Source organism: Mauremys mutica, chromosome 17, assembly GCF_020497125.1.
Source record: "Mauremys mutica isolate MM-2020 ecotype Southern chromosome 17, ASM2049712v1, whole genome shotgun sequence".
Taxonomy (NCBI): domain Eukaryota; kingdom Metazoa; phylum Chordata; order Testudines; family Geoemydidae; genus Mauremys; species Mauremys mutica.
The window spans coordinates 26524172-26539469 of NC_059088.1; the positions used below are offsets into that span (position 1 = coordinate 26524172).

The 15298-nt window shown below is 48.8% G+C and overlaps 1 protein-coding gene across 10 annotated transcripts in view; it reads right to left on the reverse strand.

Moving 5' to 3' along the window:
* The window catches only part of ARHGEF11 (Rho guanine nucleotide exchange factor 11), a 71517-nt gene that overhangs the window by 53830 nt on the left and 2389 nt on the right, over positions 1–15298 (reverse strand). For 7 of the 10 annotated variants that reach the window (XM_044992033.1, XM_044992034.1, XM_044992032.1 and 4 more), the window contains exon 1: positions 11084–11197. The exons of the other annotated variants lie outside the window; for them this stretch is intronic. In XM_044992033.1, the coding sequence (XP_044847968.1) occupies positions 11084–11166 (83 nt within the window). In that variant the 5' untranslated portion in view covers positions 11167–11197. Of the gene's footprint in view, positions 1–11083; positions 11198–15298 lie in introns of those variants that run through there. 10 annotated transcript variants of the gene reach the window in all.

Sequence of the window (15298 nt, forward strand, 5' to 3'; positions counted from 1 at the left end):
TCTTTGCTTGAGCCCCGGCGCCACTTTCATTACAAATTAAGCACTGATCCATGGGTCAGAGATGGCAAGGTGATCCTTAGTACAGCCCGTTTCTAGACCCCTCCAGGCCTTACGTACAGTAAACCGTCACTTGAATTTGCACCAGCCAGTGCAGCGACGCAAACATAAATTCAACTCACGCTGGCATCCCACCACCCACAACTGGATCAGCCAGAGCTTCCAGGCTGCTTTTGCGGATATTCCAGGTAGAGCCTATTGCAATAACCCATCAGAGGGGTCACAGCAAATGGTACCTGACTTCCTCCAGCAGTCTAGACTCCAGATTATGAATGAGTGTTGCTAATACCAGGGCCGGATTCTGCAAGGTGCAGAGGTCAGCAGGATTTGACGACAGCAGGAAAGGAGGGCCTACAGCACCTTGAAAAGTATTGGCCAAAGCAAGCACAGAGACAGATTTCTCACCGATACCACAAATCCTCAACTCCACCCTCCTTCCTTATTTCCCCTTTGGCCCATCCAGAACAGGTCCCTAGCTCTCCTCCTGAGAGAAGGGCAGCCTCTTCTCATCACAGCCGGCTGCAAAGCCGGAGCACACCCAGAACCTTGTGTTAGAGCAGACTTCAAAAAACGAGAGAGGGGGAAAAAACCACCTAAGGCAAAGAAAATGCGTCCGTCTCAGGAGCCAGAGCGGAACAAATGCTGCAATTAAAAGATTAAGAGAGAAACAGGATCAAATCCTCAAAGTGGGTCAGTCTCCAGCCGGGGCTTGGCAAACACACAGTTTGAGAAGCTGGGATTTTTTAAGTCTCCAAATGGTCCCTGCCCCCGAGAACCACCTCCTAGGAAGAGAAAGTATTTTACAAATGGGCCAAAATAAGCCTGTTTTAAACCAAATCGCAGTGTCCACACGCCCTTTTGCAAACCTTTGACTAAGCCCTGGTCTACACATGGATTTTATGCCAGGATAACTACTTCTGCTAGAGCTGCACATTTATTTATTTTTTTAAACCAACGTAATCCGCAGTAGAATCCCTGGCGTGGACACAGGAACAAGGCAGCCTGTAAAATGTTCTCGTCTGTAAGTTATGGGAAGGTTGATCAGAACTGATCACAGGAACAAAACCGAAAGCCACCGTTCAAGGAGAAATAGGCGTCATTTTGGGATCGCACCTTACAGCAGCGTCATTGCCCCCATCACGTATTGTCCCAACTCAGATCAGAGCCTGGGCTATAATATTAACGTTGTTGGCACCAGCCCCCTCTCCTGACAAGGCAGACGTTTCCCCTTGTAAGATCCTGTTTTCAGTTGCTTATAACTTTATCAGCCACTCAGGCTGAAGTTCTACGTATTGTGCGTATTGTGCGTCTGCCTCAGGCTGACCTTTCGGGGGTGGGGGGAGGATTTTCAGCGAGAATGGTTGAGCCGTTTCCAAGAACAAGGCTAGGGGAAAATATCCCTTCTTTCACCAGGGCTAAAAATTCTGGCAACTTTTTCTTTGAACAGGTTGAGCACCCCAATGCTTTGAAGCAGTGGCTGGACCTTTGTGTCAGGGATGTGTCTTTTCAATCCCCTTGAAAATCCTCCAAATTTGGCCAAATTCTAAATCTTCATAAAAACTGCAAATTTTCGCATGCTCAGTAGACACTTCGTGGAGATTTTAGCAGCTACAATATCCGGATATTCCGTCTTCACTGAGCACGCTCCATCCAGTCATGGCTCCCAAACCCGACTGGACGTCTTTAATTACATGATCACATATTATTTTTTCCACAGCAACCCGGTTCATTCATTGCACACGATGGCCCAGCTCTGGGGGATAATCAGGGTTGGACAGTGAAGGAGGCTGTTGTCTATAAGACCCCTGCCTCAGATGTTGCAGAAGTTGGAAGTGAACAAGGCAGGGCACTGCAGCAAGAGAAAAGTTTTAGTCTCATGGCTAAGGGAGTTGACTTTCAATGGGACTTAAGTGCAACATGGTTGGAGGATGTCAGTAACTCAGGCAGATGTTAGGGGTCTATTACAGGAGAGGGTGGGTGAAGTTCTGTGGCCTGCAAGGTGCAGGAGGTCAGACTGGATGATCATGACGATCCTTTCTGGCCTTAACATCCACGAGTCTATGTCATGTAGGTGCTTTTGTGAATTTTCCCCACCATCTTCTACTACACATTTGTATAGTAATCAGCACGACAAGGCCCCAATCTCAGCTGTGGTCTGTAGGCGCTCCCAGACTGCATAGCCCACCTTTCTGCCAGGCCATTTGGGAAAATCAAGGATGGAGAAAATGATGGGTTTGGATGTGGAGTTTTATCTAACGGGCTTGTTTTGTGGCCTCTCTCTAAATCTGTGAAGGGATGATGCACAGGGGAGTTTTGTAATTATCTGTCCGGGTCTTAGTTTCCATACAGACAGAGTTAGATTTACATTTTGGTAAAGCAATGCCGTCAATTTAACGAAGAGTAGGAGGGAATAAAATTGCATATGGGAGCATTTTTTTTTTCTTACTATGGTTTCACCACCTATTTAGGAGCCCCTGTAACTAGACTCAGAAGGATTGGATTTTTATCGGTAAATGTCAATTTCGCCCATATACACACAAATCAATGCAAAAATGTTTTCATTGATAATCATCAAAAATTACAGCCTGGCAACACACCCCAGCTTGTTGCAAACTAAACGTTCATGCAGATGAGCCCTAAGCGCATCCATGCACTAGTTTCACTAAATCCGTTTAAAACCCTTCCAGTCCGATCGCTGATACTTCACTGTTTGAAAACTAAAAATGGAGCTAGAAAAAGAGAGATGCCTCGATTTATTTATTTTTAAGACAGACTACGTCTAGACACGGGAAAGAGATGAACAAACTTACAGCAATCTTTATCCGCACTGTGTTAGCACCTTTCTGCAGGATTTCAGAGCATTTTACAAAAAGCAGGTGAAGAATGAGGATCTATACGGCGCCATAAGCATGCATGAGGCTTTTACAGGCCAACCCCAAAGGAATTCACAGTCTAAATTACACTGGAAAATACAACAGCGACAGAGCAGCCTATGGCAAGGAAGCAGAGCTGGAACAATGTGTACAGTGGGGTGCTGAGAGCCATTGAACCAAACTGGATATCATGGAAACCACTTCAAGGCAGGAGGTGCTGCAGCACCCCCCGGTTCCAGCACCTATGCCAGGAGGTGATAATACCACTCTAAGGGGCTGTTGTTATTCCACACACTGTGGCTTGTTTCGTATATTTCCTTGTTGGTACTAAGGAATTTTTCATCTCTAGGTGGGGGAAATGGAGGCACGGAGATTTGACATGACTTGCCCCAAGTCACACAATGAAGCAGTAGCAGAGATGGGAGTAGTTTTATATTCCTAGGCCAGAAGGGACACTGTCGGTGTTTCTCAAACGCGGCCACCAGGGCCTTTTCTTGCGGCCACAGCCTCCTGGGCTGTGATGGGGGCAGGGGGCGTAAAGCAGGGGGCCCTCTCCCAGCAGCGGTTGGGCCCTGCTCCCCTCCAGAGACACAAAGGCTGGAGGTGCAGGCAGCTGGTGAATTCCCCACCTTCCCGGGGGTAGGGGAGGCAGGCTTCGGGCATGGGGCTTCGGGCTCTGACTGCGCGGTGGCAGGTTCTGGTTCCAGCCCCCGGCTCGCGCTCTCTCTCTCGCGCACACGCACACACACACACTCTCACTCTCTCCCCCCCCCGCCCAACTTCCCATCCAGCTAGCAAGAAACAACAACAAAAAGACAAGTACATGCGAAGCACCTTATTTGTGTTTCTATTCTGTTTACGTCCAGTAAAGAACAGAGACAACTGTAAATTATTTTTATTATTGAGTCTGAAAAACCCCTACATAAACAAATTACAATGATTTGGACCTGTATATGTGCATATTTATTTGTTTTTCCAAAAGTTAATTCAATATTTTAGGAAAACTTGGCAGCATGGCCACCCGCCAGAGCTGGTGGCCGCACTTTAACACCACCAAAAAATTTGTTGTGAGAACCCTTGCGTTAGATCCTCTAGCCTGTCTTCCCATACATCCCGGCGTGGCAGAATTCGGTTGTTGTTTTTTTAAATCATTTCGATCGATAATCTAGATGGTTATTTTAAAGCATTTTTTATCAATTTTAAATTTTCACAGTTGCAGGAATTTGTGAGGGGTCAGAGAACTATTTAATGACAGTAGAGGCAGAGATTCAAAAAATTAAAGCTTTAGAACCATTAAAACACAAACTCTCAACATCATGTCAAATATCCTTAAATTAAACTCTAATCATGTCTCAAGCAGCATTTTTCTTGCTGTAACTTTCAATTATGGATAGAAATATCTTTTCATCAGCCTGTGTGTGTGTGCGTGCGCATGGTGAAATCGCCATTTACTGAAAATCGAATCCTTCCAAGCTGATATACATCACAGGCCCTTAAACGCTACCCAGTTACTCGTGTCTGGAGCCCACGAGCGTTTGGCTAAAGCATCTCCTCCAGAAAGGCATCCAGCCTTGATACGAAGAGAGCAAGAGACTAAGAATTCACCACCTCCCTTGGCAGTTTGTTCCAATGCTCACTCACCCTCCAGGTTCAAAATTTGGGCCTTATTTCTAATTGGAATTTATCTGGCTTCAGCTTCCAGCTGTTGGTTCTTGTTCTGCCTTTCTCCACTGGACTAAAGAACCCTTCAGTACCCAGGATTTTCTCCCTGCGAAGGTACTTACATCCCCTAATCAAGTCACCTCTCAGTCTGCTTTTGGATAAGCTAAACAAACTGAGCTCTTTAAGTCTCTCACTGTACGGCATTTTCTCCAGCCCTCCAATCATTGGGGGAGGGGGGCTCTTCTCTGCACGCTTGACAAATTTTCAATATCCTTTTTAAAACGTGGCCATCAGAATTGGATGCACTATTCCAGTACTGGTCTCACCAATGCCAGCAGAGAGGTAAAAATCACCTCCCTGCTCCTGCTCACTACTTCCGTCTATATGTCCAAAGATCGCATTAGCCCTGTTGGCCACAACGTCGCACCGGGAGCTCATGTTGAGTTGCTTGTTCACTCCGAGCCTTAAAATCCTCTTCCGAGTCACTGCTTTCCAGGACACAGTCTCTCATTCTGTAGGGGCGGCCTGCATTCCTTGCTCCTAGAGGTGTAACTTTGCATTTGACTGTATTAAAATGCATTTCATTTGAATGAAGCCAGCTTACCAAGCGTTCCGGATCGCTCTGCGACTGCCCTGTCATCATGATCGTTTACCGCTCTGCCAGTCCTGGTCATCCACAAATGTTATCAGCAGTAACTTTCTGCTTACTTCCAGATCACTGATGACAATGTCGAACAGCATCAGGTCTAGAAGACCCCTCTTAGAAACAACCCATTCCCTGAGGAGGCTTTCCTCCTAAGAGTTACTTTTTTACATCCTTCAGTTAGCCAGTTCATAATCCTTCTAACCTGTGCTTTATTGGTACTGTAGAGCGCTAATTTAATCAGAATGAAATGCTAAATCAAAGTATGTTAGATCTGTCAAGTTTCTTTATTAAACTTGTAATCTCCTCAAAGAATGAAATCATGTTTGGTTGACAAGACCTATCTTCCATAAAGACATGTCAAGGGACACTGATTACGTTCCTATCTGTTAATTATTTAATAATTAAATCCCTTATCAGCTTTTCCATATTTCGCGTGATGTCAATAGACCTACAGTTAACTGGGTCCTCTCGCTTGCCCTTTTTGAATATTGGCACAACACAAGCACTTTTCCAGTCTTCTGGAATTTCCCCGGCATTCCACGATTTATTAAAAATTAACATCAGCAGCGCAGAGATCTCCATAACCAGCTCTTTAAGGACTCTCGGGTGCAAGTGATCCCAGCCTGCTGATTTGGAAGTGTTTATCCCTAGTAGATGTTGTTCAACATCCCCCTTGGTTACTAATGGACCGGAAAGAGCTTAGTCACCCCTCATGCAATACAAGTTCATCACCCTGCATCTTTCCAATTACGAAACAGGAATATTTCCTGAACGTTTCTGCCTTTGCTGCATCATCATCAAACAATTTTACCATCTGCACCTGGTAATGGGCCTGCACTACTGCTAGGATTTCTTTTGTTCCTAATATACTTTAAAAACTCCTTTGTATTGTCCTTAGCTCTACCAGCCAGGAGCCCAAGCTCCAGCCCTCTGTTCTAACCACTAAACAAGTCCGCCTCGAAATTGGAAGCATAACCTCTTTGACAAAAAGTGGAGTGGAAAGGTCACCTAGTTTCTCCTCAGCTTCTGTATCTGATGGTGAAATGATAAGCCCAGGGTTTCTAGTAATCACGAGTTAATCAACATCAAGTCCATCACGCCACCTCTAATGGTAGGGTCCAACTCTCCATCCCCCTGCATTGTGTGGGGTCAATTACAGAGTTGTAGCATTTCACACCCACTTTGCCCTGGTGGAAAAGACTGCACATGGTGCAGGGCAGTGGCAAAACAGGCCTTGGGGAGGGCGGGGGGGGGGGGGAAGAGAGTGTATTATTCCTCCTCCCACACACATGAAATTTAATAAAGACAAGTGCAAAGTACTACACTTAGGAAGGAAAAAATCAAATGCACAACTACAAAAGGGGGAATATCTGGCCAGATAGCAGCAGTGCTAAAAAGGATCTGGGAGTTGCAGCAGATCACAAACTGAATATGAATCAACAGTGTGATGCAGTTGCAAAAAGGCTAATTAACGGGAGTGCGGTATGCAAGACCCAGGAGGTAACTGTCCTGTTCTAGTAACGGTCATTAGGAAAGCCCCCTCAGGGAATGAGTTGTTACCAAGAGGGGTCTTCTAGACCCGATGCTGTTCAACATTGTCATCAGTGATCTGGAAGTAAGCAGAAAGTTACTGCTGATGACATTTGTGGATGACAAGGACTGGCAGAGACATGTCCGTTGGAGCAGTGTGTCTAGTTCTAAGTGCCACACTTTAGGAAAGATGCGGACAAACTGGAGAGAGTCTGGTGGAGAGCAACAAAAACGAGAGGTCAAGTTTTCTAAACCTTTTAAAGGTTTAAAAAAAAAAATGGGGCACATTTAGTCTTGAGAAAAGAAGACTGAAGGGGGACCTGATAGTCTTCAAATATGCTAAGGGCTGTCATAGAGAGGACAGTGATCAATGGCTCTCCATGGCCATTAGCCGTAGGACAAGAAGTAGAGGGCTTCATCTGCAGCAAGTTAGATATTAAGAAAATGTTTCTAGCTCTAAGGGTGGGTGAGCTCTGGAGCAGGCTTCCAAGGGAGGTTGTGGAATCTCCACCACTGGAGGTTTTTAAGAGCAGGTTACACAAATCCCTTTTAGGGCTGGCCTAGGTTTCCTTGGTCCTGCCTCAGAGCAGGTGGCTGGACTAGAGGACATCTTGAGGTCCCTTCCAGGCCTACATTGCTAGGATCGCCTCGGCAGAGGGAGGCCACCGCTATTAAAAAGCTGTGTTGATTCAGTTCAGCCAGCCCCTCTCTCGCTGGTTACCGATGTGCTCTGCATTTAAAATAGGGAAGGTCTATGATGCCATGACTCCAAACCGACGCCACGACCCTAAACCAATGCTCCTCCTAATCACTTCTTATGCTCCATGACCAGGGAATATTAATTCCCTAAGGAAGCAACACCCTTGAGAGGAACCGCACACCTCAGGATCAAGCCCTAAAGGAGGTGCACGATCCCGTAGCCTTTCAGAAACGACACAGAAGAGCCATTAGCCCCCATCCCCATTCACTCTCCACCTCGAAGATGCTTTGCTGTCTCCCCCACTTCGCAAAGACACAGTTAGGTATCAGTTTCCACAGGACAGTGTGGTAATGGGAGCAGATTCACACCACACTGCTACAATGCCCATGTTTAGAGAGACCAGCTGAGACCGAGTTGCAGATGCACTGACACAGATACTATGGTGATCGGCGCCTCAAGCCTCGTCTACACAGGGAAATAAACCAGCGTAATTCCAGTATAATTTAGCTATTCTGGAGCATCTCCTTGTGTGGACACACTTATTCTGGAATAAAAGCCACTTTCACTCTGGAACAGCGTGTCCACACAGGGAGCTGTTCTGGAATAGATAAACCAGTCAGTTTCTACCATGTAGACAAGACAAGAGCTTAGTTTAGATAAAAGCAGCAGAGGACAATCTGGCTATTAAAAACAAAAAGAGCTGAAAAATGTGAAGCCCAGTGTTTGCATTTATGCAGCACAAGTTAAGAGTGACCACGTCTCATGCTTCAGGGCATGAGCTGACTGCAATAGAGGGAAAAATCAGCAAGGCTGGATTGGTCAGGTGCCTTAACCAACAGCCTCACACTCCTAAGCATCATATATTGGCTACCGACAGAGGCTGCAGGGATAGGGTTTAATTAGACGGAGCAAAGCCTAGATTCCCAAGCTATGGCTAGGTCTATGCTTGAAATTTATGCCAGCGCAGCTACATCAGTCAGGGGTACGAAAAAACACACTCCTGACCAATGCAGCCATCCTGACCAAACCCCCAGCATGGACACAGCTATGTTGAAGGAAGAGAACTTCTGCTTGGGGAGGGGGTGTTCCTACGCCGTCAGAAAACCAACTTCCGTCAGCACAGGCTGTCTCTGCAAGACGGGGCTATCGTCTCCGTTGTGTAGACGTACCCTAGTTATTGTTAGCCTTCTGGATGGTTTTTTCGGTTTATCAGAAATTTACATAAAGAAAGTGGTTTTTCCCAGCAAATACCTGCTCTCCCCCCGCAACACACACACACTCTCTCAGCAGGGAAACAAGAACCTTGCAGCAGGAGAACGATACCAGCATCTGTCTGGTTTGTTTAGTTTGAAAAGTGAGAATTTAGGGTTGATGAAAGTGCCCAGAAGGACAGCTCTGGAGGCAGAAATGCAGCTCTGGAGGCAGAAGCCCAGCTACTGCCAGCGCAGCGACGGGCTTGTGTGGCTACTGGGAAGGAGGAAGAGACCCACCGAACATCCTGCACAGGGGGAAATGTTCACCACTCACCTCGGCTAGTCAAATCAGCCACTTAGAGGTTCAAGTCCCCATAGCCCAGTAACCACCAACAGCAAACCTGGATAGAACATAGGACTCCCGGGTTCTAGTCCCACCTCTGATAGGGACGTACATGGTGTAGGGGTTAAAGAGGTGGGCACTTTTTACTGGAGATCTCCTTTGGACGGCTGGATCGGGGTCACTGGGAGGTGTGTTCCCCAGTATCAACCGTACACCTGCTGTGAAAAATGCCAGATTCCAACAGCAGCATAATCAGCTGCTGCCCTGCTGGTCCATTTCGGCTTGAATCTCCTAGGCTATGAAGGCAAGGCCCTCCAACCAAAGCCAAGAGTGGACGCAGAGTTGATGGTGCCTAGATTCCACTGTGATGGGCACATCAGAAGTGTCCAGATCAGGGCCTTAGGCAGGCCTCGATGGAAGTTCAGGCCTGCCAGAGATCTTCCCAATGGGCGCAACATCACAGAATCCAGCCACAACAACAAAAAGACGAGGAGCTGCTCCAGTGTGTGTCAAGTCTTCTAAGGCCATATTTACAACACCCGGTCCCAGCTTCTTCCACGGGAGAGGGAAAAGGAAACCTTGTTCTCTGCAGAAGGCACGCCGAGAAGGAGGCGCTTCCACGCCCAGAACTTGCTGGTATGAATGAAGCAGGCTCATTCTTACGAGACAATGCTGTGCCAATGTCACACCCATGTGGCTGTCGCCCAGAAGTGGGAAGCGATACTGTAACACAGACGATAAAGAACCGGCTAACTAGGGATTCCAGCGGGTGATGCGAGGCCAGCGCCAGCAGAACAGGGAAACTACTCACTGCAATCTGATATCCCGAGCGTCTCTCCATGCCATGCCGTGAACAATCTGCCTCTGTCCCTCAATTACTCACAGAAGTTATTTCATTTTTCGGGCACAATGTGCCGAGACAGAAGGCTCATTCTAACGGGCTGCCAATATGGGGTCCTCCCTACTGTGCATGCCAGGGTGCGGAAGCTGGCACTCCAATCAGCTGCAGCAGGAACAAACTCTGGTCTATTCTGACCCAATGCATTAAAGCCAACAGGGGTAAAATTAAAACACAGCTCACCAAGACTTAGGGCCCATGTCTCTGCCATTACACCCAAAGGACAAGACTAACCAATGCACAGCTTCAACCTCGGAGGCACTAAATATGGCTGCAGAGCGGGATTTATTTAGTACCCTGGGTGACTGTACCTTGTCTCTCATGGTTTCAATACCAACATCTTACAAGAGACAATTCCCACACTCAGGGCATCAAACTCTGCCACTTTCATCCAAGGACCTTTACCAACTGGTCCCCATGACCCCGCTGCGAGGCACTGATCTCCCCAAAACCAAGGAGAGGCACAAGTGCCCAAGGCCACCGCATTAGAGATGGGTTTTGATCCAAGCAGCACTCAGATCACTAGGCCACATCGGGAGAGAGAAATAAGATGATCCACAGGGGAGAAATACACCTTTGCTGATGGAGCGGCAGTGTGGCCAAAGGGACCGAGCACTGGCCCGGGACCCAGGACACCTGAGTCTGTTCTGGACTCTGCCACTGGCCTGCTGGGTGACCTTCGGCAAGTCACAGCCTCTCTCTGTGCCTCAGTTTCCCCCGCAGTTAAATGAGGATGGTGATACTGACCTTTGCAAAGTGCTTTGAGATCTGCTGATGAACTGCACTATATAAGAGCTAGGGTAATATCGTCCTCATCCCAGTGCTAACTGTGGCCTGGAGAAGAAACAGAAACTTACACGTATTTAAAAGGTAAGAGGTTCTGCGGAGTACAGAATAGAGGGCCCAAATCAAAGGCCAAACAAAGGAACTACCTGCCACCAGAAAGGTTAATTAGCAAGCAAAAACCTTAACAGGGCGTTGATCTTCCACTGAGCAGGCCTCTCTGGGCCCGACAAAGCCCCACTGACCTGTCCAAAACTGAAATACCATCCCACTCCGATAGCCCTTCTGCTGGGATTCCTGATCAAATTCACACACCATGCAATTATTCTTTACTGGTCTTTAATGAGATTCTGCGCAGGGCTTTGCCAGCTCAGCATAGCACCAATACCTGTATGTACCAAAATGCATCCCGCTCTGGGGTGGAGGGCAGCAATTCACTGGTACAGAGCACGACAGCGGCAGTAGGCAGGACCAATCCCATTCTCCTACAAAAGAATCACCTTTGCATCCCTCTAACACCTGGGCGTGTGGGGGAAAGAGTCCAGATCTTGTTTTATTAACGTCTCCTACGCTGTAGCCAGCGGGGAGCTGAATTCCTCGACCTTGTAAGGATGAAGAGCTGAGAGGACCCAGGCACGGATTTGAACCCATGATTCCATGGAGACGGATGCGTAGTTTGCTGAGCCACCCCCTCCAATCCTTGTCTGATACAGACAGTTAATCTGATTTGCGGCGCTGGAGCAGAAGTGGGCCGCTTCCTGTGGAGATTTAACTAGTAAAATTGCAGAGTGCTTTGCGGACATCACAGCCGATTATTTTGCTTTCATTAGCCTGTGAGGAACTGAAACCTGCAGAGGATAAAAGGGCAGGAATCCTTCCCTCCTCCTTATCCCCCCACTGACAGCCCATCACCATGGCCACGCAGTACAGCTGCATTTCAGCCCTATCCCTCCCCAACTGACACGCAAAGAAATTGCAAACTCATCGGGGCATAAAGGTTCCTGGCAAGCTCGTTACCTGACAAGCAAAAGGTATTTGAATAGCAGAGGAACAACCCTTGTTATTTCTCTTTTCTATGTTTGGCCACACTTTCCTTTCCCTGTAATGAAAGAGCCATCGCTGTTTAGGGCAGTACATTTTGTAACTCTACAACACAAACTCCAGGCTCAAGGCAGCAGCATTACCTAGCTGTTTGCACAGAGGACTGGGAGTCAGGACTCCTGGGTTCTATTTCCAATTCCAAGAGGGAGTGCGACCTAGTGGCTACGGATCAAGGTTTCTGTTTCTATCTGGGCTCTGTTTGCGAGCCCCACTATACGGCGTGGAGCCAAGGGGTTTCCTCATTTGTCTGATCTTCACCACCCAAGGACTGTTAACCCAAACCGACCTTTGGAAAGTGCTTTGAGATCCCTAGACAAGGAACGCTGTGCAAGGACTCAGAATCATCATGCGATACGGTCACCCCCGGCTCTGAGGGAGAAGGCTTACCCCAGACACCTGTGCACCAGCCCACCCCGGCAGAGCACAGACGGCATCATGCCCCCCTCACCACCAGTGCCCTACCGGCACCGAGAAGGGTGGGTCATTAGCCAGGGATGCCACACCATGCTCTGAGTGGCCCTAGCCTCTGTTTGCTGGGAGTGGACGACAGGGGACGAATCACTCAATGATTGCGTGTTCTGTTCACTCCGTCTGAAGCACCTGGCATTGGCCGCTGTCGGAAGACAGGCTAGCTGGACCATTGGTCTGACCCAGTATAAGCAACAGGCAGCCAGCCGCTCTGTAACCACTCTCCTTGAACTCCCTAGGCACGCTGCGCCCCGTGCACCCCAGCTGGGCAGAACATGCACCTGTCAATGTTCTATTTGTACAGCGCCTAGCGCGCTGGAGTCCCGGTCCACGTCTAGGGCTCCCAAGCACTACAGCAGTACAAACCACCACTATCCCGGGGCAGGCAGGAGACGCCAGAGGAAGGACTAGAAAACGGCATCTCAGGCAGGTGACCATCCAGCTGAGCTAGAGGGGTATCTCCACTAGCTCGCTTCAGCAGGCGTGCCGCCCTAGGGTGCTACACTGATGTTGCGTTTTTCACGCCAGCTACGCACTACTGGAACTGGAGCTGTTTGCAGGGCCCAGGGCGGAAGCCCAGCAGCGTCCAGGCCGCCATGCAACTGGAAGAGGAGACGTTAACAAGGTTTGCAACATCCCCTGCAAAGCAGACAGCTCAGAGGTTTTTATGGTCCTGGCTAGAGAGTCCTACAGAGTAAACTATGGTGCTCTACCTGAGAGCAACCCTGTGCCTGATCCACAGGGGACAGGAGCCTGGTACAGCCCCTCCTAGAGTCCCTTCACTCTTTGGCTCAAGCTGTAACAGCTCTGGAGACCCCCAGTTCAATCCCCGGTGTGTCGGCCATCACATAAGCAGGGTCTCTTCCAGGATTCAAACTGCTGCAGGCCCCAGAGGCTTGGGATGAGCTTCTTTCGATCAGAGGAAGAATGTAACCGGCTGGCCAGCGCGCGTTACATCAGCAGGGACAAACCAAACAAACTAACCTTCCCAGGGGCCGATACAAATGCTAGGAATGTCTGATAGCCTCCTGTGGCCTGGAGTGAAAACCTCAGACCACCTGCTACACACAGCTACTGGGAAGGGTTCTGGGATTCCCACCGGGGTGCTGTCCGTGCTCCTCTCTCAGAAGCCTCTGGCCATTGGGTCCTCTGCTGTTGGGAACAAAAAGGAACCCTGACGCATGCCCCAATGTCAGCGCTTGCTGTGGCAGGTGAATCAGGAATATGGGCACAGAAGCCATCAAGGATACGTAAAAAGGACTGGAATGGCGTCTGCAAGGCATCCACTGTTTTCTCCTATCATCCCCCACTTCCCCGGCATCTTGGCTCCGGTGGGGATTGAGGGAGAGGGAGGCTCCCACTATTCTACTCCATTTTGGGGTCCTTTGTCCTCTGCCCCATAAACAGCTGCAGGGTGTTTTCCTGCAGCCCACAGCCTCCCCCCCTCTCCCCCCCCAGCAGCAGCACGAAGCCAGCGGGACTTTTGGAGATGCGGCCGCTGCTCAATGGGTCCCAATCCCAGCTGTGCGCCCTACCGCTTTCCTGCCAGTCACACAGCTCCTTTGGAAAGCTCTGGGCATCAGCAGAGGCGCGGGGGCAGCCTGCATGCAGACTCAGACAGCCCGGCCCGGGGTGGCGGCTGCAAGGCTGTATCGTCAGAACCGGGAGTGCTAGAAGCTCCAATGACAGCTGAAATCCTGCAGACACAGAGTTCTGGGCCCACCAGGACCAAGAAAGGTTTTAATTTCTAGGTGGTTTAGGTGCTCCAGACTGTCAGCGTAGCGCCCCCAGCCAGCCCCTCGGGCTTGCCCACAGTATTATCTGCCCTGGGGGTGCGGCCCCCACCTCTGGTCATGATTTCATTTGTCTGCAGGAACTTGGCTACTATGGCAATGAGAGCCAGAGAAATATCAGTAAGTAAATGAATCACCAGGCCCTAACTTATCAGGGTTTAATACCTGCCTAATCAAAATCTGTATTTGTTCTAATACAGGAGTAGCTCAGCGTGAACGGCCAGAGAAAGACCATGGCTGTTTGCACAGCCAACACTCCTCAGGGAAAAGTAAAGCTACCAGCCCAAAGCCAGTTGCTACCAGAGGCAGGTGTCAGAGACACCAGTGCCGCAGCGTGCTTAATACAAGCCACTTCAAATCCTAGCAGGGACAGCACTGTAGGCGCCGCAAAGATCCTGTGGCACTTTTCATAATAAGGGGTTCGTTCTTCGCCTCTAACCACTGGCTGTTAACATCCTCCACCCTAGAGGTGGATGCATTTCAGCGTGAAGCTAACACTCCAAACCAGAGGTTTGGTCTACACATAGAAGTTAGATCGACCTAGCTATGGCCATCACAGGTTCAAAAAGTTCACGTTCCTGACCGCCGATCTAACCCCCAGTGTGGACGCGGCTACGTTGACAGAAGAATTCTTCTTTCCACCTAGCTACCACCGACCAGGGGGGTGGATTACCTGCATCGACCGAAAACCCCTTCTGGCCCTGTAGGAAGCATCTACACTACAGCAGTTTAGCTGCAGCACCTATAGTGTAGGCGTGACCTTAACTAGCAGGAGTAGTGCTTGCTACTGAGTGGGACTACACAACACCTGCTAAGAGGAGCATGCAGGCCTAGCTTGTAACTTCTAGGCACAGTGGGGTTCCTCAGAGGATGCAAAGTGTTATTTTTAAAAATGCACCATACTATTCATTATTATCAACTTTTAGAAAACGTGTGAGAGATTTAAACTCCATGGATCAGCTCCTGCTTGGGTGGCACTGAGAAATCTGAGAGTGCGTTGATAAAAATCCTCTGAGCAGCACAGAAAGGGATAGGACCAAAAACTAAATAAAAATAGAACCCAAGCACGCAGCATGCACTAAAATACCTGCTTTCTCTCATATCTTTCCACACTGGAGGATATTAAACCAATGACAGCAGTGAAAGGAGAATATTGCAGTCCAGGAAAGAATCGGTGCAGCGTTTTCTGCATGGACTTTTGTTTTGGGAAGAGGTGGGGGTGGGGGGTAACCTTCCAGCTCTTCTCTCCCC